General features: G+C 55.5%; 1 protein-coding gene and 1 long non-coding RNA gene across 5 annotated transcripts in view; one reads left to right on the top strand and one right to left on the bottom strand.

The window, feature by feature from the left end:
* The window catches only part of LOC140844542 (uncharacterized), a 33,755-nt gene extending 31,069 nt beyond the window's left edge, over window positions 1-2,686 (bottom strand). For both annotated transcript variants that reach the window (XR_012123053.1, XR_012123052.1), the window contains exon 1: window positions 2,548-2,686. This is a non-coding gene — a long non-coding RNA (uncharacterized lncRNA). The remainder of the gene's footprint in view (window positions 1-2,547) is intronic.
* Window positions 1-25,370, top strand: part of TPO (thyroid peroxidase) — a 47,191-nt gene extending 21,821 nt beyond the window's left edge. Inside the window, exons 7-17 of one of the 3 annotated variants that reach the window (XM_073217375.1) lie at window positions 1,305-1,511; window positions 2,411-2,914; window positions 4,876-5,134; window positions 6,295-6,465; window positions 8,065-8,302; window positions 8,925-9,133; window positions 9,414-9,584; window positions 13,403-13,534; window positions 14,233-14,332; window positions 24,120-24,252; window positions 24,943-25,370. In XM_073217375.1, the coding sequence (XP_073073476.1) occupies window positions 1,305-1,511; window positions 2,411-2,914; window positions 4,876-5,134; window positions 6,295-6,465; window positions 8,065-8,302; window positions 8,925-9,133; window positions 9,414-9,584; window positions 13,403-13,534; window positions 14,233-14,332; window positions 24,120-24,252; window positions 24,943-24,981 (2,163 nt within the window). In that variant the 3' untranslated portion in view covers window positions 24,982-25,370. Of the gene's footprint in view, window positions 1-1,304; window positions 1,512-2,410; window positions 2,915-4,875; window positions 5,135-6,294; window positions 6,466-8,064; window positions 8,303-8,924; window positions 9,134-9,413; window positions 9,585-13,402; window positions 13,535-14,232; window positions 14,333-23,266; window positions 24,090-24,119; window positions 24,253-24,942 lie in introns of those variants that run through there. The other 2 variants (XM_073217368.1, XM_073217376.1) reach the window with 2 other exon arrangements.
* Window positions 25,371-27,532: the final 2,162 nt, after the last annotated feature.

Here is a 27,532-nt window from a genome sequence, read left to right as displayed (position 1 = left end):
CAAATGGAGCACCTACAGAAAACAAGCTTGTCCAGGGCAGTGTTTGCAGATGGCCGCTTAGCATGAGAACCAGACAGGTTCCTCAGTCCCTGAGGTTGAACTTTCTTTAGGAGATAAGATTCTATAAACCCACATTTGCTCAGAACTGTGTAACTGTTTAGAAAAATCATAGCTCAAGTATCTTTAAATGTGGCCTGGGGAAGGATCCTACTCCTGATGTAACAAATAATCACAACTTTAGCGCCTTAAACTATGCAGAGCTATTATCTTACAGCTTTGGGTCAGAAGTTCAGTGTGGATCCCACAGTCTAAAATCAAGATGTGGCGGCTCCTGGGGTGCGTTCCTGGTCACGGCCGCTCCTCCAAAGCCGGCAGTGGTGTGCCCTCCGAGCCTGGCTGCCAAAGCCACATCTCTCTGACACTGTCAGGACAGCGTCTCGGATTTTAAGGACCGGTGTGATTAGCCTGGGTCCCTCAGAAATCCAGGGTCACCTCCCCATCTCAAGGCCCTTTGTGATCATGCACGCAGGGCCCTACCTTGTGAAATACTGTGCTCTCAGCCTCCAGGGATGAGGCTAGGACAGAGGTTACTCTGTCCACCTCAGTCCACCCTGCAGCCCCCAAAAGATTCACGTCCAGTCACACACAACATATGTTTGCCCCACCCACCCTAAGACACCAAACCTTCAACCCACTGCAGCATGCACTGCAAGTCCCAGGTCTGCCTTGACCTCATCACGGCAGTAACCTGAGTCAGGCGCGGGCTGGGGGCTTTGGGAAAGACAACTCTTGGGACAAAATTCCTCCCCCTTAGCAGTTGTATGGCCAGAAAACAAGCTGTCTGCTCCCAAAGTACAATGGTGGGGCACGCGGATGGTAACGTGTGCACAACCTGGCTCAGGAAGGGAGAACTGGGAAGAGAAAGAAGTCACTGATACCACAGGATTTTGAAATCAGGTCAAGTAAGGCCTGGGGACAACCCTCTGGGGCTCAAGGCTCTGTCCTCTGGGCCATGCACAATATCACACTAATGCTGCATGTTTAATAAGTGCCTTAATTCAGTCCCCACACAATCCAGAAAGACCAACCTGTTACATCCATTTATAGACGAGGAAACGAAGGCTCAGAGTGGCTAACGGATCGGCCCTAATCACCACTGACCAGTGCGCTGGGGCAATGCCCCCTGGCACCTGTCTTCCCACACAAACTCCACCTTCCCAGAGCCCCGGCTGCAGCAGGCTCCCGACTGCCATGTGCTTTGGTGTGGCCATCCCACACAGTGACAAGCTGTCTCCCCTGCCCAGGTCCGGGAGGTGACAAGGAGAGTCATTCAAGCTCCCAACGAAGCGGTCACGGACGATGGACAATATTCTGACCTCCTGATGGTGTGGGGGCAATATATCGGTCACGACATTGCGTTCACACCCCAGAGTACCAGCAGAGCCGCGCTGGGCGGAGCAGCTGACTGTCAGCTGACGTGTGAGAAGCAAAGCCCTTGTTTTCCCATACAGGTAGAATTTCTAAACTTTTACTTTTTACTATGAAACTAGTAGATGCCATTTTACAAAGTCAGAAAAGCATAAAATGAAATATCGAGGCCCCCACTTGTCCTGTTTGGGGAGGGTGGGATCTGCCCTGTAGAAGCTGTTCACGTCATGTGCCTGCACAGACCTGTGCCCTCTCTCGCCTGTGGGGCCCCACGGCGCTCACAGCTCTCTGCCTTGTACTGGGCCACTTAGTGATTCCAATCACCCTCCCTATCATTAAATGGACAGAAATCCCATCGTTTGTGCGCACTGGAACCTGTCTAACCAGTTTGCTCCATAACGAGCCCTTAAGCTTTCAAATGAAAGTTTTCAGCTTGTTTTCTGCTCCCACAAAGAATGAAGCCAACACAGTTGGACCTAAATCTTTGTGCACTTGTGTAAACCTAAGGGAGTGAGGCCTAGAGAGACTGCCAGGCCTGGAGTAGGTGCAGGTGGGGTTCTGATGGATGTTGTGAAATTGGTCCCCACTCCTGCCGTGGTTTGACTCTTGGCCAGGAGAGCAGGGACAGTAAAGCAGGCTGTTGTAATTACTTCTCTTTAGAAAACATCTTTAAAGCCAGCCAGGGACGCTTTCTACCTAAGTGCAGACATGGTCTGGGGCTGCATCCTCAGGGCAGGTCAGCAAACCCTCCCTGAACCCGTTCCAGGCGCCGCTGTGCGCCAGGGAGGCCCTCCCCGCAGAGAAGCCCCAGCAAAACACACCAAAGCGAAAACTGGGGGCAAAGGGTACGATGCGCACCGCAGCGAAGGAAATCCCAGCCGGCGTCCCTGACCCGAGGGCGCAGGGCGGGCCCGCAGCCCCGGCACCCACCACGGGGGGAGCCCAGGGGCCCCGGGTGACCCGGTCTCCCCTCTCCCGGCAGCTCCCCGCCAACGCCTCGCGGACGCCGGCCTGTTTGCCCTTTTCCCGCTCGTCCGCCGCCTGCGGCACGGGCGCCCAAGGCGCCTTCTTTGGCAACCTGTCCAGGGCAAACCCGCGGCAGCAGGTGAACGGATTTACCTCCTTCCTGGACGCGTCCACCGTGTACGGCAGCTCCCCGGCCGCGGAGCGGCAGCTGCGGAACTGGACCAGCGCCGAGGGGCTGCTCCGCGTCAACGCGCGCCACCGCGACGCCGGCCGCGCGCACCTGCCCTTCGCGCCCCCGCCCGCGGCCTGCGCGCCCGAGCCCGGCGCCCGCGCGCCCCGCGCGCCCTGCTTCCTGGCCGGGGACGGCCGCGCCAGCGAGGTCCCCGCCCTGACGGCGCTGCACACGCTGTGGCTGCGCGAGCACAACCGCCTGGCCGCCGCGCTCAAGGCCCGCAACGCGCACTGGAGCGCCGACACCGCCTACCAGGAGGCGCGCAAGGTGGTGGGCGCCCTGCACCAGGTGCGCACGGGGTCGGCCTGGGCGTCTGGCTCAGGTGCGCGCCGGGCCAATCGGGGCGCCTGGCTCAGGTGCGGGCCGGGTCATCCCGAGCGCCCTCCACGGAGGATAACCCGGTTGCTGCCCGAGGACTGGCCGCTGCGTCAGTGGCTGTTCCCCTGCAGTGCTGGCTGTGGCTAAGCCACCAGGAGGCCCGGGCAGCCACAGCTGCCCAACAAGAGTAAGGGGCCAGCTCGTGAGTCCAAGCGCTTTAGGGGTGTCAGCCCATTCACCCCTCCTAGCAACCCTGTGAGATGGGTGTCCACGCATGATTTTTATGTTCTTAATCTTGGAGACAATGGAGAAAATGAAAAGAAAAATAATCTTGTGAGATTTGCAAATTGGCAAACTTAACTATGAGGATGCCTGTTAATCTTGGCTCAGGGATTATGACGGAGTCACGCTGGCTGGTTAACTGTGGGCACGGCTGGGACACCCATCCAGCTGGCTGCTCGCCTCACTGTCGGCTGAGCTGTTATGAAGAATGAGCTCAGTATGAATTCACGGTCACCACCTGTGTCTACACTCGGCCCCGGAGGGGGCTCCTCAGGGCGCCTCTTTATTCTCTCCATGACCCTATTGATCCTGTTTGGCTTGTCCAAGTTGTCACAGTGAACCCACGGCAGGCCGGGCTCATCCAGACACAGCCTGCTTTTTCCCACCTTCTGAGCACCCAGTGGTCAGACCAGAGGCCCCGGTCCCTACTCAGTGGGGTCCTGGAACCCCTGCTGTACCACTCCCACCTCATAGGTGCTGAGTGGTGAGGACTTGGGTCACTGGAGGGTACAAGGTTCACCAAAGAGGTGATATTGAGAAGAGGAAGATTCCCACCCGGGGGTGCTTTGGGCTGAGTTCACAGGCCTTGGCTGCCCCGGCGCCTGCCGGCCGTGGCCCTGCTCGGATAGGAAGCCAGGCACCAGCTTGCTCTGTGTGAGCAGCTGCCGTTGTGCCATGTCCTACTGCAGCCACAGGCACCTGAGGTTCCCAGGGCCTCCTGTGTGCTGCTGCCCTCTGGGGTCACAAGTCAAACTTCAGGGAAGGAAGAAAGAGAGAAAGTCCTCACAGCTGTTTACACTTGAATTTAAAGTTGTTGCTGCCCCTGTTCTGAGGGGGTGGCACTCCCCTCACCACATCCAGGCATGTCTGTGGCCCCAGGGCTTTTGCTGGTGTAGACTGGGTCTGAGGTGAGGGGCGGGTCCTGCACAATGGAGTCATACCCACCCACAGTGCCCATCCAGGAACCAGTGTGGGGACAGACACATCGTTTAGAAACACAACTGTGGTTTATTGACCAAGCAATTTGACACTGGTTTTCACACCTGAAAGAAATACTGTTAAACCCAAAAGCGGAGCCCTTGTGCGTCATTCTCCTGGGACCATGTGATAAAGAGAAAGTACAGGCCTGGGCCTGCACCGTTATTCCCCATGGTTCTCCCCCTGCTGGAGGGGAGGCCACAGCAGCTCAGCCCCTCCTGGATTCGATCCTCACTGAACCCCAGGAATCAGGAAGCACAGCCAGTGTTTGGAGGGCAGGAAGGGGCCTTCATGCAGGTTGCCCAGGGGCTGGCTCTGTGCTGGCCACAGCCCGGTGCCATGTCAGTGCCCACTGACCTTGTGTTCCCTGCGAGGGGCTAGCTGGGCCGTCACCATCCTGAGAATGGAGCTCTAGTTAGCCCTGTGCCAAAAGCCTGAATGTCCATTAAAAAGCCCTTTCTGAGAAGTTGAGTTTAAGGCTGCCCGACCCTGTATAACACAAGTGCCGTGAGGACTTTGGAACTGTTGGTGTTCTCGCACCTGCTTACCTGTTCCCTTTCCTGGATGGCGTGCCCCTCCTGGGACACTGAGCCCCCGGGACATGCAAGAAGCCCTCCAGCTTCGGGGACCTGGGCCTACTCAGAAGTGGGCGTGTCTTCCTGTCTCCACAGATTATTACCATGAGGGACTACGTGCCCAAAATCCTGGGCCCCGAGGCCTTCCAGCAGCACGTGGGCCCCTACACAGGCTATGACCCCTCCGTGGACCCCACCGCGTCCAACGTGTTCTCCACGGCCGCGTTCCGCTTCGGCCATGCCACGGTGCACCCGCTGGTGCGGAGGCTGGACGCCCGCTTCCAGGAGCACCCCGTGCTCCCCCCGCTGCGGCTGAAGGATGCCTTCTTCAGCCCCTGGAGGCTGCTCAAGGAAGGTGTGCCCCAAGCCTGCTTCCTGGCTGCTGGAACTCCTCCACCCAGGGTGGTGCGGGCACCCTGGCCCCAGGTGCCATCCGGCTGTCAGTGTTCAGGGAGGAAACAAGTGTCTTCACAGCTTTTTAAAAGGCTAAGCTGTTGTCAAAAGCACTTTCCCTCAGGTTTCTGAAGCTCTTCAGAATTCAGAGCATAACCTATTCCAGGGAGGGATACCTCGCCAGCACTGTTCCAAAAGTACCCCAGCAGCGTTCCCGTGTGTGCCTGTGCACTTAAGTCGGGCCGTTCCCATCGCCCTCCACCTCTCCTTCCTGGCCATTCAGTGCCCCACAGCTGCAGGAGGGAACCATCGGGAGACCTCTGGACATGGGTCCTGAGAGGCACAGGGGCCTTTCCCAGACCGGTGGGAGTACCAGGTACCTCCACACTCCCTCGTGCTGCCTGCCCCTCCCTGCCCACGCTCCGCATCCTCCCGTGGATGTAGTGTGGGGAGCGAGGTAGTGAGGAGTCACTACACACGCCCTTGGCCCCGCGTGCACGCACACCGAGTTTGTGGGAGAGATGCCAGGTGGCCAGTGATGACCAAGCTGCCCTGCAGAGGCTGAGCACATCGCCCTTCCTTGGCTTGTACTGTCGGGGCACGGTGAGGCTGGGCAGATCCCACAGAGACCCTCACTCCAGATGACTGGGGAGGGGGCCTGAGAGGCAGCCCAGCCCGCCTTTCTAAGGTGCCCTGCAGGGTGGACGGTGCAGGATGACTGGAGGTGAGGGGGCAGGTCCCCAGTGCCCTGGCTGCACCAGAGGAAGCCCCCTTTCACTGCCCTACAGACTTTGCTCAGCAGGGCTGCTCTGAGTGCAATGCTTCTGCCCCGAGAGCGAGGCAGAGCTTCAGGGCTGAAGGCTGCATGTCTGAGTCCCCTTGGACCTAGAGGCCTGTCCAATGCACCCCATGCCTCAGCCCCCCTGGGGAGCAGACAGGTGCTAATCCCACATGAGGCAGTACCCTAACTGTGCTCAGAAATCTTTGGAATCATAAAAGGTGAATTTATGAACCTGCAGAAAGAATTTGTTGTGAATAAGCATAGTTTACAATCTGAGGTGCCATTCCGCCTCTCCAGAACTCATCAGAAAACCACATGGCCTTTCCTGTGATATTTTCCAGGGGGTGTGGACCCCCTCATAAGGGGCCTTCTGGCGAGACCTGCCAAGCTGCAGGTGCAGGACCAGCTGATGAGCGAGGAGCTGACGGAGAGTCTGTTCGTGCTGTCCGGCGAGGAGGCCCTGGACCTGGCATCGCTCAACCTGCAGAGGGGCCGGGACCACGGCCTGCCAGGTCTGCCACCCTGCAGGCTCCTTCCCAATGCTTGCGTCCACGTGCCCAGCAGCCTGGCTGTGAGAGGCTGATTTGAAGGAAAATGTATCTGAAAATATATTGCCAACTTCTAAGAAAGGGCTTGTTGTGCCCTGTGGTCCACCCCACCGAGGGGGCATCTGGCTGCCCTCAGACTGCAGGAGCGCCCCTCAGGCCGTAGGAATGTGCAGAGGTCCATGCCTCCAGGCAGGATGGGCTGAGCTGTCAGGAAGAGCCTGCCCGGGAGGAGCGTGTGTCCCGTGGACCTCTGACTTCCCGGTGGGGTGGGGGGCCTGCAGGGGCAGCCTCCAGGGCGCAGGACACCAGAGCCCTCCTGCCTCTCCTCTCACACCGCCCTGCTCCCTCGGGGCTGTCACTCTCCAGCTGGCCCAGTCTCTGGGCACTGGGTGCGCGGGCTCCCCATCCCCACCTTGCTCATACGTCCTCTGGCCCCATCCCCTCAGCTGTCCTGATCCACGTCATCTCTCCCCGAGGCCCCCCGTGGCCTTCCCTTCATGACTCCTGCCGCTCAGCTGCTGGCCAACCTGCAGCGTCTGCCAGAGCCTGTTCCTGCCCCACTTCCGGGTGCAGGTCAGCTCTCCCCTTGCCCTGTGGCAAGGGCATGGCCTCCCCTGGGTCCCCCTGCTAACATGGCCGACAGTTCTGGTGACTGCAGGCCCACAGGGGCAGGTTCCCGGGTGCCCAGTGCTCCCTAACTGCCCTAAGAGCCTCTCCACCTATGGCTCTCCATGTCCCCCCACAATCCAGGAGGCTGGTTTACGATCATGTGAAAACTGTCGAGGAGACTGAGCACAGGGTCGGGCAACAGCTCCTCAATCACTTGCAGCAAGGAAGGCGCGGAGACACCGTCCTGCAGATGAGACTAGATTCTCACCTGTCCCTTCCGAGCTCCCCCTGTGCTCATGGGGGTCACGCTGTTACAGTGGAAGTGGGAGGTGCTGTCTCAGCTGCTCTGTAGACAGGGATGAACATGGGCTTGGAAAGCGCAGGAAGCCACTCCGGCATCTCGGATCCCAGTTTGTTTATAGGCGAACTTCCACGAGCACCCAGCAGTGGTGCAGGAATATTCCAACACACCAAGTCCACGTGGAATGGGTAGACGAAGGACTGTCTCTGCAGCTGGGATTGATCGTCACAGGGACAGCTGGCCCTTGAGCAATGTGGCGTTAAGGGCACTGACCCCTGCACAGTCAAAAAGCCACATACAACCTTCGACTCCCCAAAACATCACTGTTAATAGCACACTGCTGACCAGAAGCCTTACTGATAACATAGTCAATTAACACATTTTGTATGTTATATGTGAGATTTATTATATACTGTGCTCTTGCAATAAAGTAAGCTGGAGAAAAAAAATATTAAAAATCTTAAGGAAGAAAAAATACATTTACAGGACTATACTGTGTTTATTGAAAAAAATCCACATATAGGTGGACCCTTGGAGATAAAGCCCATGTTGTTTAAGGGCCAGCTGTGTGCCTTTTGGGGCTGATGCACTAATGGGGGGCAGGACGAATATTCATTCCTGTGCACAAAAGCCTGTGGCCTCTCCCTCTGCAGGTTACAATGAGTGGAGAGAGTTCTGTGGCTTACCCAGGCTGCAGACGCAGGCCGACTTGCACACGGCCATCAGCAATGGGGGCCTCGTGGACAGAATAACGGCCTTGTACCGGCACCCTGATAACATTGATGTGTGGCTGGGCGGCTTGGCTGAAGACTTCCTCCCACAGGCACGCACGGGGCCACTGTTCGCATGCATCATTGGAAAACAGATGAAGGCCCTGAGGGACGGTGACCGGTGGGTATCTGACCATTGCTTGCACGGTGTACGTGGAAGGTGGGGAGGGAACCATCCACACTGACTGATCGCCCGAAGCAGCAGGCATTGTGTGCAGAGCACACTGCCTTTCACCACGACCCTGGGACTCCCTCTGAGTTCAGACATCCTCTGATGTCTGCTGGGTCTGGAGAGGTGGGGGCAAGTGTGCCAAGAAAAGGCCAGCACTGCCTAGGAGCAGAGCAGGACCCGAGAAGCCAGCTCCTGTCCCCACATCCGGTTCCCGCCCGTTTGCCGCCACAGGTGATGAAGCTGGAATCTGGGCAGGGTACAGTGTGGGAAGCACGCTCTCTCTCCATTGACCCCAGTCCCCGTTGTCTTCTTGTAGCCACAGTGCCTGAGAATATCTTTCAAGAAGCACACAGGCTCCCTGGGTCCCCTCCCCACTCCGTACCACTCCCATCATCCATCCTGGGCTGGGGGGCGCGGAAGGCATCCCTGCAGTTAGGAATACCTGGGAGATGGCGCTGGAAGTCATCCCACTCAAAACTGCATCTTCGCCAAACTTGTGTGCTTCCAGCTATGCTGGGACCTGGGAAAGGCGCTAATTCTCCCCCTGCCCTCTGCTCCCTCCTGCTACCAGGTTTTGGTGGGAAAACAGCCTCGTGTTCAGTGAAGCTCAAAGGCACCAGCTGGAGAAACAGTCCCTGTCTCGGGTCATCTGCGACAACACAGGGCTCAGCAGCGTGCCCACCGACGCCTTTCGGGTTGGGACGTTTCCCCAGGACTTTGAGCCGTGTGCAAACATTCCGAGCCTGGACCTGGAGGCGTGGCGGGAGGCCATTCCTCACGGTAATTACAGCCTCTTTGTAAGCGATGCTGGTGTAAGCGACTCCACTGAGCCGCTGTAAAGAAGTGCGGTGTGAGGAAACAGCTGGGAGTCAGGCCACAAGTGCCGGGACCTCCCCGGGGGAGCGAGGAGAGGCCAGTGGTCGTGGGAGCGCTAAGCCAGCATGCGCAGCAGCCCGCTGGCCTGGCGGGTTATCTGGGGCACTGTGGTGGTCTGCCGGGCGGGAGGGACCGTCCCCCGGGTGTCACACCTCTGATGCCATCTGCCTTTGGACATGCACAGGGGACACGTGTGGCGTCCCAGACAAAGTGGACAACGGCGACTTCGTGCTCTGCGAGGAATCTGGGAGGCATGTGCTGGTGTACACCTGTCGTCACGGGTTTGAGCTTCTGGGGCAGGAGCAGGCCACGTGCACCCACCGAGGATGGGATTCCCAGCCCCCCGTCTGCGAAGGTCAGTCGTTCGGCGGCCGGGCCTTGGGGTGCCCACGTCTGTCAGACAGGAGGTCGTAACAGACGTCACTCCGCAAAGGTGCCTGGGGGTCTCCTGGGCTGCGCTGGCACAGAAGTGAGGTAGCACTCCACCCTTGTAGACCACACTCGCAAGCCAACCTCTTTCCAGATAATGAAGGGTCAGGACAGTCACACGGAATCGTGCCCAGCGGGGTGGCCAGGGTGCTCGTGGCCAAGGAAAGAAAAGAGGGAGGGAGCCAGCCACTTGCCAGGCAGGCTGCCGCCAGGAAGCAGAAAAGCCACTCATTCCTCAGCCGGAGTAGGACAGAAATGGCCCACGGCAGAAACCCGGCAGACGCACGCTGAGCCCCAGCTTCCCAGCTTCCCCACCCGTGAACTCAGGCACAGGGCCCCCTCCCAGGGTCCTTAGGTCTGTGTGTGGAACTGGGGCCAAGAAAGTGTCAGTCACATGGCTCCCTGGGCCCCTGTGAGAGGCTCCCCAGGTCTCTCCCCCTTGATTTCCTTTCTCAACTGCTAGGACCAGGTGCCAAGGCAGCTGCGCTGAGCTGCACATGAGTCCCTGAGTCCCGAGAGGCTCCTTCACAGAGGCTGGCAGGGCAGGAAGTGCCCACAGGACTCTCCTTGGAAACACAGGAGCCTCTGTGCATGGCCTCCCAGGGCTGGGGACTCCCCGTTCGAGCACGTCTCATTCAGAGATGCCTGCAAGCCAAGTCCTGAGAGCACAGTACTGGCTCAGTGAGCAGAGGGTGGCAGCGAGGACAGGGACTTGGGATGCTGGAAGCACAGGTGTCCCCACTCTGTGGTGGTGGGACATTTCCTCAAACCCAGCAGCCATTCAAAAGAGGAGACTGGCAGCAGGAGAGGGCTTGTGCCCACCACCTGTTGGGGGCTCCATTTACAAGGCACCGGAGAAGGAGATGGGGTCGTGCAAGCACCAGGCTGGTTTGCAAGCAGAAGTAAAACCAAAGTTCAAACTTTTCGTCTTTAAAGAGTTTCAGTTTAGGAAGATGAAAAACCCTGAGACAGATGGTGGTAACTATTGCCACCACTGAGAGTGTACTTCATGCCAGTGACATGTGCACGTAACGACAGTTAAGAGAGTCAATTTTATGTTACGTGTATTTTAACACAGCAACAAAAATTTCCCTGTCAATTTTGGAAGTCCAAAGTGTTTTGTGCAGGAAGGGTATGACTGTGACCGGCTGCTTCTAGAGCAACTTGTAGAAGGGAGACTGATCATCCCCCACGAGACGGGTCCGTGTCAGCGTCAGCTCGAGTCAGTGTGTAGCGTGGGCCCGGGCACTGCCTCCGTGCGGGGGGACAGGGAGGCAGGGGACTGTGCTGCCCCCAGAAGGATGCCCGGGAGGTAGCTGGGGAGGAGCTGGTGGCACAGGGCTCATTGGAAACAGGCTGGAAGCCGGCCGGCTGGGGGAACCCGTTGCTGGACAGCATCTGCCTGGACAGGAAAGCCTTCGCTTAAACCGCAAGCACCACCCTCCCGCCTCTAGGCTTTGGTCGTGAGCGCTGCTGCCAAGGAGGAGCCCAGGGGAGCAGACAGTGGCACAGGGGGCTGGGGGCCACAGGCCAGGGGGGTGCTCTGGGAGGGCACCGCAAGGGATGGCGCTTGGGAGCGCCACCCCAGGGTGCCGGCTGTCCTGCAGCGCACGATGCCGTGCTTAGTCCTCACCGGCAGCCACACCTGTTTCTCCAGGTTATTACCTTGTTGCAGCCACTCCATCAGGTGGCGAAAATGTAACAGACCTGGAAGCTTTAGTGTCTGGCTTGGCGCTCCTGAAAAATCTAAATGCCAGATTCTTTCAGATTCTTGGCTCATGTTGGCGGTCCAACAGAGGAGAACTCAGCCTGTGCTCTGGGGCCGGGCACGTTTAGGCCAAGAATGGCTTCCCATGGTGTGAGCTGCACTGGTGCACCGGGCATCCTCTGCCTAAGTACCTATGTGGGCATTTTGGCTATTTTACTTCAGTGTTTACAACCCTAAAGCTCTACTCACAGGGGCCTGTGAGGAGTCAGATAAAAGGGGGGCAGAAACTTGCAAAGGGCCCAAGAGAAGAACCCCCACAGCCCAGACTCCATGCATCTGTCCACTGCCTGGCCCTGTGGATGCTCCCTGGCCCCGCCCCGGTTACCTCCACAGCGGGATGCCATGCCCAGCACACACCAGCAGCTAACAGCATCAGCTCGTCTTCTGAGTCGGACGGGGGTGCTCCGGGGCTCCGGGATCGCTCCTCGGTGTGGCCCCCAAGGTGCACACAGTTCCTGGCTCCCATCGACATTCGTGAGCAGTGGCAGAACCCGAGGAGCCCATGAGAAATGCCAGCTCTGAGGCCTCCCCAGGGGTCCTGCGGCAGGACCTGCATTTTTAACAAGGCCCTGGGGTAAACTGTGCAGCTTGGAACCCTGCCCGCCAGCTCTCCACAAGCCTGGTTCCCACTGCCCTGCTCCTCACTGGCCATGGCAGGACCCTCTGACCTCCCAGACACTTGGCTTCCATGTGCCTCCACGTTTTCAAATGTAAAATGAGGCTGGTGATCAGTGACCATCGTAGCTTGTCAGTTTAAATTAGTGAAATGCACAGTGCAAAGAGCCGGGCCCGGGCCCAGTGGCCAAAGGTGGGGGGGGGTGTCTGAATGCAGGCCCATCCACACCGCGAGCTCTCATGCTGAACAAATCGGCAGGTCTCCATTGGCTTGGGTGCTGTCGTGATGTGTCGAGACGCAGAGGCACGAGTCCCAGAGCCGTGTGCGTGGTGAGGGCCCTCGAGGTTTGCTTGACAGCCGAGGGCCTGTTTACTTGCGGCATATTTATGAATGTCTGCACGGACTCAGAAGCTCGTCCGTCTTGCTTTCCCGGGCTCAGTGAGATGCAATGAGGAAGGAGAGGGTGCTGGCGTTCTGTTTATACAGCCCTGTGTTTTTGTTTCAATACATTTGTGATTAAGAAATAATACCTTAAAAATAAATCATAGAAGCTTGATAAGGAACACCCTCACGTGGGTATAAATGCACTCGTGTATGTACACACATATTTTTCATGCAATGTATGCCCTACACTAGAAGTTTCTAAATCAAGAATTACAAGGAAAGAAACAGACCCTTAAATATAGCAGAGAGGGAGCTGTTTGTTTCTGTGGTGAATCGATGTGATCGGAAGAGCTCTAGTGGATCTTGGTGAGATCACTCAGCGCACCCACGGCTGCCGAAAGGAGCGCCCACGGCTTAACTGATACACAAAACCAAGGGAGGTGCGTTGTCTCTACTCCACTCCGGTCCTACTCCTACTTGCTCAAATCCATCCACATAAAAATCAGATGGAAGGAAAAAACTCGCAAGTGAAACTAGCAAAAAACTAGCCTGAAAGCCTTAAAGTCAGGAATTGAAAATGGGTAAAAGCCACGTGTCTGTGGCCTTTCTCCAAGAGGTTATGAGACAGATGGGTACAAATTGATGTCTCTGTGTCTACTGGGCAGAGTAAGGTTTCCAGTCAGCCTAGTGTGCTTAGGTAAGGGGGGCATCTCCGTGGATGCTCCGAGCTGGCTGGGCCCGGGGTACAGTCTGCAGCCCTTCTAGGACAGCAAAGCAGCCTGGCCAGGTGCGTGGGGCCTCGGTCTTTGTGCACGTTGATCCAGGAGTCTGGGGACCCCAGGGGCCACACCTTCCTCGTGGACTCCTGGGACAGGGAGACCAGAACGTGCCAGTCCCTGACCTGGGCTTCTTTTCTTCCTGGAGGGGCCATGGGGGATGCCGGTGGGTGGGCAGCTGACCTGTCCTGTCTGTGCAGACATCAACGAATGTGAGGACCCGGGGGCACCTCCCTGCCATGCTTCGGCCCGTTGCGAGAACACCCAGGGCGGCTTCCTGTGCAAGTGCTCGGACCCCTATGTGCTGGGAGAGGACGGCAGGACCTGTCTAGGTGAGACGCGCCTGGCACCCACACACACCCATGCTGTGGGTCGTCCCTCCAGCCCGCTGTGCCCACCACATCCTGGGAATGTCTGTCCTGCAGCATTGGGTGAGGGTGGGGCCCGCAGGGTTGTGCACAACCTGGCCTGGCCTGCGTGTCACTCCTGTCCAGCCGTGGTCCTTCCAGTCTGTATCCCACCACCTGCTCAGTGTTTTCCTGCAGTGAATACATGGCCTGTGGCTGGGAAATCTGACACCCTGTGGCCCCCTGGCTCTCCCGGTGCTCTAACAAGGGCACAGCTGAGGCGACCCCCGGGGCTGTGGCCCACAGTCCACCTGCTTCTGCAAGGACAGCGGACCGAGGGCGCCCTTCCCCCGCCAGCCTCTGGTCACGGCCGATGTGGTCCACTCTCTGCGCCGTCAAGTCCTCTCGGGGTCCCCAGGGCCTCTGCATGGGGCTCACGTGTGCTGTTCTGGGTTGGCACGAGGAGATGACCTCTGTCTTGCAGGAGGGCTGCGGTGCCAACTAGGAGGCCAGAGGCCTGGGGATGGGCAACCATTTCCTCCCGTCTCCACAGCCCTCCCCACACACCTCGCACTCGGGCGTCTGTGCCCCTGGCTCGTGCTGTTGCATGGGGAGGCTCCAGGCCAAGATCAGGGTGGGCTCGGGCTGGGCAGGCCCACTGACCAGCTGCGTTCTCGCTCCAGACTCCGGGAGGCTCCCGAAGGCGTCCCTGGTCTCCATCGTGCTGGGTGCCCTGCTGGTGGGAGGCCTGGCGGGCCTCGCCTGGACAGTGATTGGCAGATGGTGAGTCCCGCCCCCACTGACAGGTCACTCCCGCTCCTGTGCGCCGGCTGGGAACCATGCTGCTTGGTTTTTCTGAAGGTGGTTCCCGGTGCCCCAGAGGCATCTGCCTCCAGAGCCGCTTCATGCAGCCCATTACGCTCTGGCTCTTTCATTACACTGTAAATGCTAAAAGCAGGGTGGCCACCTCACACTTTAGGGGGGTTGGATATCTGTGGGTGGAGACCCAGTGCTGTCAGATTCCTGCTAACATTAAATGATGGTATTGAGGTACTCGAATCAGAAGTAAAGATTCTTGCAAAGGTTCCTCAGAGAATGAATGTCATCCTTGCATGAAAACCATATTCTGCAGCTGTATCCCCTCCATCAAAGAGACTCCTAGGAAATTGGGAAATGGAAACTTGGACTTTTATGTTAAAAATGGTGCTGCTGTTGAGGACTCCAGCGGCCAGATATGCATGTTTCTGTGCTGAGAGCATTTTCTCCAGGGGCTGGGCTGCATTCCTGCAGCGGGCGGGAGCAAGGTCTCATGAATCAAACTCTGACTATTGCTCAAATTCCAGTATATAGTGTTTACTCTAAACAGAAAGTGTTTAGAAAAGTAACAGCATAAAATATAAGACGCCACGGCTTGGCCAGTCTTTCCTCAGGGCCCATGCACACCCCCACCGACGCCTGCACTGTCTGTGCTACGCTCACGCCTGCCTCAATGTGCCGGGCTGACTAAAAGCCTAGCGTTTCTCTTTCGAGCTGGCTGCTCTGTTTCCATCACAGCAGCCCTGCCTGGTCTGCAGAAGCCCTGGCCCTGTGACTCCCAGCACAGCACCATGCCGCAGCACACGGCTTCTCATCTTTGCAGCAAGGCAATGGATTCTGCGTGTCAGCAGCCCTGTCGTTTATAAGGGCTTCTTGCCATGTTTAGAAATGCCTGCTGCTTGGCCTGAAAAGGAACTTCTCTCTGTGGTCTGCACATCTCACAGTAACATGTTTGTAAATAGAACGCCAGCCTCAGTGACCAGGCCTGCCATCACTCATCCGTCACTGCTGGGCATGGCCTGTACTTTGCTCTGAGCACCTGGAAGGGAAAGCCCCTCCCTGGCGACCACTCTGTTCCATTTCTCCACCTGCCGAGGCCTGGCGGTAAAGCCAGGTGCTGCGTCCTTGGCACTTGGAGCCCATCGCTGCCCAGACTTCCTTATTTGACACATGAGTTTACACCCATCTGGCAAATGATATTTAAGTGATAGACTTTCTAACAGATTCACAAACGCCTGCCCTGAGAGGCTCCGTTAGCCCTGATTATACTCAGGCAGTGTTTAGGTCACAAGCTAACAGGAACAGGCAGAGGTTGTGTGCCTGGCATGCTAAGTAATTCTTTATCACTATCTCATCTCACCTTCCTGTCGATCATTTGAGGTAGGTACTTGTTATGGGCTGGACATGTCCCCCAAATTCATGTGTTGAGGTCCTGATCTCTAGTATCTGGGGATGTGCCTGATCCAGAGACAGGATCATTGCAGATGTAATTCATCCAGACAAGGTCATTAGGGTTGGTCCTGACCCAGCGTGACCGGTGTCCTTATAAAAGGGGGGAATTTGGATGCAGACTCACACACACGGAGGGCACCATGTGAACACGGAGGCAGAGATCGGGTGCTGTGACCACAAGCCAGGGACCACCAGGGATTGCCAGCCACCCGCAGCAATGGGGAGAGGCTGGGGCACATGTGCCCTCAGCCTCAGAAGGAATCGGGACCAGCCCTGCTCACACCTTGATCTTGGACGACCAGAATCCGGACGGGGAGGGAATAGGTTTCTGTCCTCACGCAACCTGTCTGAGGTGCCCTGTGCCGGCAGCACTAAGAAATGGATGGATGCAGTGCCATTATTATGCCCATTTGCACATGGTGGCACTGGCCCAAGGCTGCCCAGGAGTGGGGCTGCTTCTGAGACCCCCAGTCTGCCCGGAAGGTGCGACCTTGGCCAAGTCCCTCTTGTCTCCCTTCAAAGCGGGCTTTGAGGGGTGATCACACCTTTGGGGGCTATTAACTTGACTGATCATTGACTGTTTAATATCAACTTTTTCTTCAAGGCTTCCTGCTTCCCTGTTTTGTGGAGATTACTTAAACTAATGCTTAAACCATGTCTAGTTTTAGATGGGGTCATGGAAGGAGATATTCCCTGGCTGAAAGATCACTTGGTCTCGAAAGTTTAGACACTGGCAATAATTAAACCCTCAGCTTTCCATGCAGTTGACTAAGCAATAAAAATAAGGTAGGTCCTAGCCAGACAGCCTCAAGTTAGCCGGGTTCTGGCATCTTATCAGCTAAATGTTCACACTGCAAAACACTGGAATCACCCAGACTTAGTTTCCACATGCATTAGTAACCATCTGTCAGACACCCATCACCTTGTCATTATGAAGAGCTCCAAGCCCCTTGCCCCCCGACACACAAGGAAAAAGCTGTTTTCTTAAAGACAGTGCAGCTGAAACAAGTGCACCTCCAGGGAAACCTGGGAGGCAAGTGTCGGCCACCCCTGCAGTCAGACTCTGCGGCCTTACATGGGGGCGGCCACGTGCCCTTGGGTGTGCAGTTTCTCCGACCTGAAGGGTGACAAGGGGCAGGTGCTGATCACGGAAGTCTGCCTGAGGAGGAGCATGCATGCACCCCACCCAGGGAGTCGCTCTGCACAAACCCTACATCTCAGCAGCGGCCATGGTGGGGGCTGGAGGGATGGCCGCTCGCTCCGTGGCCCCCTGCAACCCTGGCGGAGGGACTTATACCTGCTGCCCCTCCTCCAGACACCTGAGCACCTGCACAGGGCAGTGGGCAGCGCCCTACACAGTGAGCAGCCTGGCCCCATCCCCTGGTTCAGCCTCCCAGCCTGGGAGTCCTGGTGTGCCAGCCTCAGGGTGCAAGGGGAGGGCAGAGACAGAGAGAGAGGGACGGGGGACCCAGCACAGGTTCAGGCACGCTCTGTGCTCAGTAAACATTGATTTCACTCTCAGTGACACAAGGCGTGTGGCTCTCCACTCCCAGTTCTGTGCCCCCTACTCTGTAAGGGTTAAGGCTACATGCTTTGGGGCAAGGACTATTAACATAAACATTTCAATCAGAAATACATTTGTGCCGCCATATTTATCCTGGGGAACTCCGATCCAGCCTTAACTCCATTAAATCAACTCCTTGATCAACTTTCTTACATTATTTAATTCATTGAAATTATATTCACCCAGATGAAGTCTTTTCTGTGCAACTTTCCCACTAAAAGAGCACTTTGTCCATTGGTAGTTTCTTTGTGGCACCTCCGTTTTGCTCATCACCCTCCGGCCACAGAGAGCTCTCCTCGCATCCTTTCTGCAGGTCTGAACTTCTTAGCTCTCCAGCCTGAGTTTAACACCCTTCACGGGTGATTGTTAGCCGATGAAACGGTTCCATGTTGGGACCAGCTCTTCCGACTTGCCCTTGATTTGCCTTGACCGTCTCAGTCCCGACTCTGTGGCCGTCATCCTGGGCTGTCCCCGAGGTGTGGCGCTCCAGCTGAGCTCTGCCTGTGGCCGACGGTGCCGCGCCCCTGACTGTGTGGCGCCACCTTTGAACTGCTGTTCCTCACAGTGGTGTGCATTTTGCTGCAGGGGCATGCGTGTTACGACCCCTGACCTGCATCCACAGCCTGTGCCTGGACAGAGCCAGCCAGGAGCCTGGTGGGAGGCAGGGTTTCAGACCCTGTCAGCTGAGTGTTATCAGCTGACTTCTGGATGTGACCTGGGCTGGATGCTGCCAGGGGATGGCCTGTCAGTGCCGAAGGCGACAGAGAAACAATTCTTTCTGACATCCTGGCCCCCGGGAGGTGAGAACACCTGGCAGTCCACAGCCCTTGGAGCCTGACACCTGTGCTAACATAGCAGCACCCGGCCCCTGGCCAGGAGGTGAGACCTACACGAAGCCCCCTTCGGCTTTTTGCAGCTCAGACACATTTGACTGAAGTTCCAGCAAATACTGTTTATGGGCAAGGTGTCTTTTCTTTCTTAAAGTAAGTGTCACTTTGCCCCGAGTGTAAACAGAGGAGAAGGGCGGTGCTCACCTGCCTCTTCCCCAGGGGAAACCAGCCCTCGGGCTGCGTGGAGCCCAGCCCTCCTGTCTGCCAGCACTTGTCTGTGGAAGTTCTGTGGCTTCTCCACCTGAATCCAATGTGTGGATCCAGGCAGGGCAAGCACTCTCTCCCGGGAGCAGTTTCTGATCAGTCACCAATGTGCTCCCAGCCACCTTTGGTACTTTCATATGAGGGCTGGGGCTCTCTTTTTTTTTTGAGTTTGGCATATGTCACATTTAATTAAAGATAGAAATGTTCAATTGAGAGAAATATAGATTAATAAAAAATGAAGGACAGACGCATATAGGCTTTTGTAAAGGATAGTTAAAATCTCATGGATGTCTATTTTATACCAATTTTTTTTTTCAACGTCCATCAAAACTTCAATTTTTATTCTTTCAATAGTGCAGTTATTGTATGTCAGTTAATTTTAATAAAGCTATTACAAAATATTGACCTGAAAATTAACTCTATTATTGAGTCATTGATAATTAGCAAATAGAGCTTATAAAAATACTTAATCTTTTAAATTTCAATTTAGTCAAGTTAGACCTATTAGAGAGTAAAAAAGCAGAACTCTTAAGCCCCACAGTCAGCAGTAACTGACAAAATATGCCCTGTTTGCTTTTACCACAAACACTCTCCCTTAACACAACGCTTCCTTATTTCAACTCCGCAGGGTCCCAAGGTGACTAAAATTAAAGGTCCTTTATCAGGATCTTAATGACCACCATTAACTGCGCTTCCCATGTCCTGGCTCATAATCCTTTCCACTCCTGAGAGGTTCCTATTCACATTTCATTTTTTTTTTTTTGAGAGGGCATCTCTCATATTTATTGATCAAATGGTTGTTCACAACAATAAAATTCTGTATAGGGGACTCAATGCACAATCATTAATCAACCCCAAGCCCAACTCTCAACAGTCTCCAATCTTCTGAAGCATAACAAACAAGTTCTTACTTGGTGAACAAATTCTTACATGGTGAACAGTACAAGGGCATTCATCACAGAAACTTTCAGTTTTGATCACGCATCATGAACTATAAACAATCAGGTCAAATATGATTATTCGTTTGATTTTTATACTTGATTTATATGTGGATCCCACATTTCTCCCTTATTATTATTATTATTATTTTTAATAAAATGCTGAAGTGGTAGGTAGATGCAAGATAAAGGTAGAAAACATAGTTTAGTGCTATAAGAGGGCAAATGTAGATGATCAGGTGTGTGGGCTGGGGCTATTTTTAAGGATCAGATTTCTGGTTTGGTAATAGTTTTCAAAAATGAATTACATTATCTTTCTTCAGTAAATATACTCCTTATATCTAACCACTGTTCCCCATTTTCCATTTCTGAAAAAAACTTGAGCAACCTCAAGATGCAAATTATCTCTTATGTTATTTTGGGTTAAATAGAGAATATTGCTCATTAAACTACAGTAGCCCCCGACCTGCATGGAAAAAGCAAAGCCGAGAAAGGCCAGTGACAGGCTGCCATCTTTCCAGCCTAGGTGCTGCGGGCTGCTGTGTGTGCATGAGTGTGTGCACACGAGCGAGTGCTCAGGGGCCCTCCCAGCAAGTGGTGTGATGTGGGGACGGGCCACTGTGGGGGAGCCCTGCCTGCCCTCAGCTCCCACCAGGGCTTCCTGGAGTGCCAGGTAGACGGGGGAGTCACCCAGCAGGGCAGCGAATTTGCCTTGCTGGCCTGGCCCACCGCACCCCCCCAGGTGGGAAGCTGGCTGGCTGCCCCCTTTCTGTGTTTCTCAGAAACAGGGAATCACTGCCTCAGGTTGCTCATCAGGTGACATGTCCTCTACAGACCTTCCTCCTGAGATTTGGTTTCCAGTAATTAGTATCAGCCATTTTCATACATTTACCCAGAAAAAGCTGTGAGCTCTATAGAGGTGTGGCTCTGGGAGGAAGGGGTGTCCCCGCCGGGGGCAAGTTCGTTATGAATCTGTTGAGATCAAAGGAAGACAAGGGAAAGGGTGGGCGGGGACCAAAGGTCTGTGTCTCACAGCCTCGTCTCCCTCCCCTGCAATGCCCCACTCTAAACCCCGCTGCTTGGCGCACTCTGTCCTGGCACGCTCTGCCCCCTGGACTCGGCTCCACTCCCAGCTCTCTCTGGCCATCGCACACCCCGCTCCCCCTCCCCTGCTGCCACTCCTTCTGGGAGGAACTCAGTGGGCAGGTCCCTGGTGACTGGGGGGCCCTGACCAACTACATACCAGGAGCAGAGGAGGGGAGAGAACAACTGCTGTTCTCCACCTACCCAGACCAGCAATTTGGTGGTAGACCAGGGGCTCTGCCATGTTAAATGTTACACTGATGTGCAAACAGGCCCTTATATGCATATCACTGTCAAGACCAGGCAGAAATTTGGGTTAAAAACTTCCATTTACCCAACCAGAGGTCTGCACAGCTACCAGTTAGAAATTCCTGGGGCCTCCAGTCCTGCTCCGCTATAAACTGTCAACTGGAAAGTGCAGGGATGGAAGCCTCCCCTGACCCAGGCAGGCTACTGTCAGGTCTCCCAGCTCAGAGAAACGCAGCTGCAAGACTCAAAAAGACATCATAAAATCAGGATTTTATGATCCGCTCAATCATTTCATGTCCTGATTGGCTTTACTAAGTTTTCATTCTTTCCCATGAAGAGTATTTTTTAAAATGTAAATTGTGAAGATGTATTTCAAATACAATGATGCCAAACAAAAAGCTGTGCCTCTTGGGAAAATGCACCACGGTGGTGGGCGCACACCCAGGAGACAGGTTACCTGGTTATGTAAGTAAATGCCACCTCACTAGGGCTGGCTACAGCAAACACACGCCACACCTGATCTTGTTTTGGTTTAACACTAAAAATCAAAGAGACTGATTCGCTCTTAATGCATGGGTGTTTAGCCTATAAAAAGGTTTAAACATGCAAGTTAACCCTTGCTTTCTTAACAGCATTTAAGCTTCTGTATTTGTTTTCTCCATGAGTTAAATTTTAGGTTAAAATTGCTGAAAACCCACTGGTCCGTGTGTCAGGGTGTGAGGCTCAGTATACTGGGTATTTATCTGATGACCAGGCTGGAGATGCCATGGAAACGCGCCCTGGAGGGGCTGGGCCGGCAGACTCTGTTCCTTCACAAGGACATTTTTAAAGACAAAGGGATGCTTGTGCCCCCACAGCTGACATGAGTCCTCCCCAGTGTTGCCTTCCCGCAGGAACCAGGCCCAGTGTGGGCTGTCACTTGGGGTCCTGTCCAGAACCCCCGTTGCCTGACTCCCTTCCACTTAATGGAAAAACTGAGGACACAGCACAGGCAGTCACACGGGAGACATGCTGTACCCCTCCTGTTTCACGTTAGTGCCATCTCAGTGCCCCCAGGTGTCTGGGCTGATGCCGTGCCTGGCCCCAATTTAGGAAATACAGTTCTGGGTAAGCCACAACCCGGGACGTCTGCTGGTCAACACACCACACGGCCTCTGATGTCCAAGCCCGTGGCTGCTTCCAGGAGAAACTCACCGCAGACCCCTGCCCACTCAGGAGAGCCTGGGAATCAGGGTAACAGAGCAGAGAACTGTCCTGTGAGCAGGACTGAGTCCCAGGCATTTTTCTCTCTAGGTCAGCCGGGTGGGGAATAAATCCAGTCCCCTGAAAGCTGAGAAAGCTTGAGCATTTGAGGTGACCTTATCTCTGGCAGACTTTTCAGACCACCTTTGAGTTGGTGAAGCACTTGGTGGTCAGTACTCAGCAGCCCTAAAAATCTATCCCCAAACCTTACTTCTAATAAGAGGAAAGAGATCTGCTTCCTAGGGTTAAAGGCTGGAATTAGCTCATATGCACCAGAAGAGAGCAGGAGAGAGAGGGCTGGTGCTCCTCGTTGAACAGGGATGCCTGGTAGCTGCCCACGGGAAGGGCACAGGCTGCCGGGAGGTGGGCGCACCACGACCTGGGTCCCGTGGGGGGCCTGCCAGCTTTGCTCCGACTGGGGACAGCAACGCTCTGCTGCTGTTGATGTTAAGGTCTTGTCCCCACATGGGCACAGAGTTGAATGGGGCTCTATGTCTATCCTCAGGGCCGGAGGGACTTGAGCATTTTGTGCACATGTGCATGTACACAGATACACACATGTATACACAGACACATGCACACACACAAACCCCCCACAGACACATATACACACAGACACACCCAGACACACACACAGGCACAGACCAACACAGACACCACCCCCACAACAGACACACACAGATCCCCACGCCCGCTCCTGTCCTGGGATGACTGCCATCAGTCAGCCTCCAGAGGAAACGGACATGCAAACTAGTGAATTTCTGCACTCCAGTCCCATGCACAAAATGCCATTGTGCCGCCTCACTGTGCTGGCTACACTGTGCCCAGCACCACGTCTGACCACGATGGGTCCCGGGACCCTGGTCCCTTGTATATCAGTGGAAGTGACAGAAAGAAATACAGCGACGAGTGGCGACCTGTTATGAATCATCCGGGAATGGGGCCCTGGCGGGCGGGGCACCTCTGGGTGGCCTGAGGACCTGCCCGCATGACCGTGGGTGGAAGAGGGCCATGCCTGAGCCTTGGTTCTGGAAAGTCTGGCCTTCCCAGGAGAGGCCGTCTCGTGCCCAGGCTCACTGATCAGTCGGTGGACGCTGTCCTGGCACCGGTGGATGTGCGCACCCACTTCCACAGTGGCCCTGTGGGAGCCTGTGTACCCCACGCGGCTGCAGGCAGTGGGCCTGGGCCGGAGAGCCGGCTGCCCCGCTGAGCCCCCTCGGCCCCACACGGGGCTCCTATCCTCACCCACTTCCGCGTGCCCTCTGCTCTTCCACTTCAGGCCCGAAGCCGAGCAGCAGGCCAATGTGGATTCGAGGCCTTCCTCACTTCAACACGATGTCGCCGCCATGGCCACCCTCCCGGAACTGCTCTGCTGAGCCCCGTGCTGGCACTGTGTTCTTCTATTTGTCCCTGGGCATTTTCTAAGGCCCTTTGACTCCTTTAACCTGCTGCTCCTCCAAGAGTGTGACATCTAACATGTAACTGTGTTCAACCAGCTATGATGACCTACTTAGTGGTGTGTAAGGCAGCTGCTTAGACACGTGTGAAGAGAAAACCGCGGCCAGACCAGAGGGGCAGGCAGCTCACTCCTGGGGCCCCAAGGAGCAGGCGGCGCCTTTCTGGGGCAATCACAGCTCCATGAGGTGACACCCAAATGCGAGAATGTAAAAAGCAGAAGCAAATTTGAATTGTGGGCTCATTTCTCATAATTTCATTATTCCTTATAGTTATTGTGATATGAACACATTCCTTTACTAATTGAAATCACAATTATGCAACTGGCAAGCTGGGGGCTGGGTGTGGTCGTTGAGCAGCCCCATATGTGTGGCTCTGGAGCTTCTAGTCGTGAAACCCCCTCCTAGGCCACCTTCTGACATTACCACCCGTCACAGTGGTGTGAACCACATGCCTCCCGATAGAGCGACCTGCTAAAATCCTGACGGCTCACAGGGATGTCCTGTATGCTGACGCTCAAGAAAGACATACCCACTGGCCAGCTGGGCTACTTTCCCTGATGCTGGTGGGGCCACAGCAGCCCTGTGGTTCCAGACTTGCCCTTGGTCACAGTGCCAAATGAACACACTGTGTTCCTGCTGAGTAACAGCGACCAAACCAGGTGTGTTTGTCCACAGGACACGTGCCAGCTCCACGTCTTCACTGCCCATCACGGAGAGTCGTGGACAAGTGGCTTCACAGCTGGGCTGCAGGAAATGCCAGGACACGAGTGTTCCCCAGCTCATCGCCCAGGCTCCCAGCACAGAGCAGGTGGGCTTACGATCTGCCACAGGCTTACCCCATGGCAGATATTTCTGTTAAGACCCAAGGAGTCGGGAAGGAGCGCCGGCTGGAGCACTCCGGGGCCTCCTTCCGTGTTCCTGTTTATTCCCGTTTGACTCCTGGCTGCTGCTCCTGTTTACACCTTCCTGCTGTGTGTTCTTTTCATGCAAATTATGTTACAAGGTAATGATTACTTCTTGGGATTTTAGCCTGCTTTCTAAAAAGCAAAGCCAAATTAGAACCAGTAAGCCAGGCTGAAAGGTAGGAAAACATCTTTCATTTATATAAAGCAGTTCCAAAGGGCTAATTTTCAGAAATTTTGAAAATTAGCAGCAGCATGGACAAAATCAGTATCAACTTGCTTTTTATCACTTCTGCCTGACGGCCTGACCCCTGTGGTGTGCTGTTGTCCCACGGGAGCCAGCCTGCACCGCATGCAGCAGCCCACCCTCTGAGCTGCGGGGCTGACTGACCCCATCCTGGGAGGTCACCGGCCTCCCACTGTGGAACCCAGACCTCTCCCTGCCCGAGGGGTGAGGCCCATGCCCAGTCAGTGCATGCACCACGCCATCTCCCACCCCCCGAGGATGGTGGCTCCACTGGGATCTAACTGACCAGACAGACCCCGGCAAGGTGCAGATTTCTGTCTGTGCGCTCATCACCCCCTCTCTCCCGTAGGACCCGGCCTGTGGATCCCACATCCTCCTCTGCAAGTAGAACCAGCTGTCACTCTGCTTGGAAACCGGGTGTCAGCAAGTATTGATCCCCAGCTGATGACTAGGCATGAATGGTCCATCCGGGGTCAGGACCTTCCTTCTGGCATGGTGGGGGGAAGCACCCACCCAAGCCTTTCCCGTGGGCGCCAGGTGCACACGCTTCTGCAGAGTCCGGTCGGGTGGCACTCACATCGCCTCAGGCTGTCACGGGGCCGTGGGCAGCCGTGGCAGCCGGCACGTGCACGTGTCAAATGCCCGAACAGGACAAACTGAATGGGTATCAAACACTCAAGACAGTTTTGTTTCACCACCAACACAGTTTTCCAAATAAAGGTGAATCAGTGTCACATTCCAGTTTTGGCCACGCTCAGGTGAAAGAACCGTACACCCAAGGCTGTCTAGCACCTCTGTCTACACTGCCTGACTGGCTCCTCCCTGGGCTTCATGAAATGCACTCACATATTCAGGTATTCACGATGCTCTCCGGCGAACCTGGGGAACCTTGTTCTCAGCACTGCTGCCCCTCAGCCTTGCTCTCCCCATGCCGACGTCACCCCTACCTTTCCTCCCTCCCAAGAGGTTCCTACCCGCCCGGCAGGTTCTCTTGGCCCAGTGTTTTGGGTCGGAGGGCCCACCCCGCAGCCCAGCCCCATCCACTCTGAGAGCACGCCTCTCTGTTCCTCCGCATCTGCTCCCAGCAGGAACACCCCCGGACCATCCTCTGAGGCAGCCCTCCCAATGCGCGGGCTGTCGGGGACCGAGCCACATCGGCCCTAAGGCAGCCAGTATCACTGCCCTGTTTACACATGGTGTTCTGGGCACCAAGCAACCTGCCCAGGTGGCAGCTGCACAGGCCAAGTCAGCAGGCCCCACCACGCTGCCCTGGCCCGTCCGTGACCCGGGAATAGCGGACTTTCCCTCTGCAGTAAAGCCACGCTCGGGTGTGTGTGCCCCGGAACCCGTCTGCAAGCATAGAGCAGTTAGTGATTTTAGACAAAAACTTTCTGTCTAGGCAGCTCTTTGCAATCTGCACAGGAAGGAGGGCAGGGCGCAGGAGATGGGTGAGTGTGTGCCTGGGACTCATTACACAGAGAAACAGGCTTTACTCCTCATAGCCCTAAAAATGCAGTACCACTTCCCACAGGCCCTAGGCCTGCCCGACTACAGCCCCAAATCCTCACTGCAGACACAGAACCCACTCTTGACAATGACCAAAATGCTATTATACACTCCAGTGGAAGCTCTCTGGTCACCACTGGCCAGATACAGCTTGGCCGCTGGAGAGGAGCCACGGCTTCCATCAGACGTCGACAAGGCACCCCACACCCAGTGCTCCCGGTTCTGGGAACCGGAGCAGCACGGGCTCTGGGGCTCCAGATAATCTCTGCCAAGGAAACACAGATTGGAACAGCGCTGGTTGGCAAGAAGCTCGTGCTCCTCCTGGAGCCTCCTGCTGGCATCAGCCACCAGGGACGACCAACTGGTTCGACTCTGTACCATCTTTGCCTCTAGATCTCGTTTGGTCATGAGTCTATCTGAGCCCCGTGTGTGTGCTCTGTGCCTCAGCAGCAGCCCTACTGAGCACCAGTTAGCAGAGTGCACAGTCCCATGTCATACGAGTCCTGGGGTAATCAGGCATCGACAGCACACAGCCCAGACAGCCCCTGCCTAGCCCTGCTGTGTGCACCGTCTGCATTTCACTAGACCCTAACCTCCATGAAGTCAGATTGCTTGGCACTTAGTTGCTTTGCGTCTGACCATCCTGGCTGACCTGCTGTCAGGATCTGAGGTCATCTCATCAGGTTGTGATCAGTCTAAAACTCCAAATTAGAAGCTACTGCACTTAGCTAAGTATCTAGGGAGTCCATCAACCTGCAGGCCCAGCCCTCCCATGTCTGCTGCTCTTGGGGCCGGTTTTTACTATTTCTGTTGGGCTGTTCAGAGGAAAATGACTGTGCAAACTGGCAGTGGGTTTGGCCCGACCTTGGGGTCATTAGCAGCTGTGATGTCAGCATAGGAAGTCAGCCCCAAGATCACTTTGTGCAGCACCCAGGTTTTAGGGAAATAGCCGAGTGGCAGGTATGAGAAGTGAATTGCTAGCAAATTAAATACAGCAAATTAAAGTTCAGGCAAAGATGCAGACAGTTCGGTGACCTTGAATGGGGACCACCTTGCTGCTCAAGAGGAACTGAGAGCCCCCAGCAGCTCCCTGCAAAACCTCGATGCTGCAAAGGCACTTTGCCTTTTAGTGGCATCTTCTCCCTTGCTAAGCCTTCTGCTGCTTATAGCTGACCTGCTGGCCTGCTCGTCTGCATGCACAGCTGTGAGCAGGTGGATGCTGCCCAGGCGAGGGCCCTCAACCCGGCCACCCTCAGGCTCTGCTTTGTCAGAGGCATGCGGGCGGGATTTTCTGGGACAGCGCCACCTAGCAGAGATGTGGGAATGCACACCCCGTGACTTCCTCGGACCTGGCACCTAATTCAGGTTCCAGCTGGGTTTGGCCTCGGACCCAGGCAGTTTTCACCTGACTTTTCCCTGGAATTAGATATCAC

Source organism: Manis javanica, chromosome 1, assembly GCF_040802235.1.
Source record: "Manis javanica isolate MJ-LG chromosome 1, MJ_LKY, whole genome shotgun sequence".
NCBI lineage: Eukaryota > Metazoa > Chordata > Mammalia > Pholidota > Manidae > Manis > Manis javanica.
The sequence above is the reverse complement of the archived record's forward strand: the minus strand, read 5'-3'. Positions and strand labels throughout refer to the sequence as shown.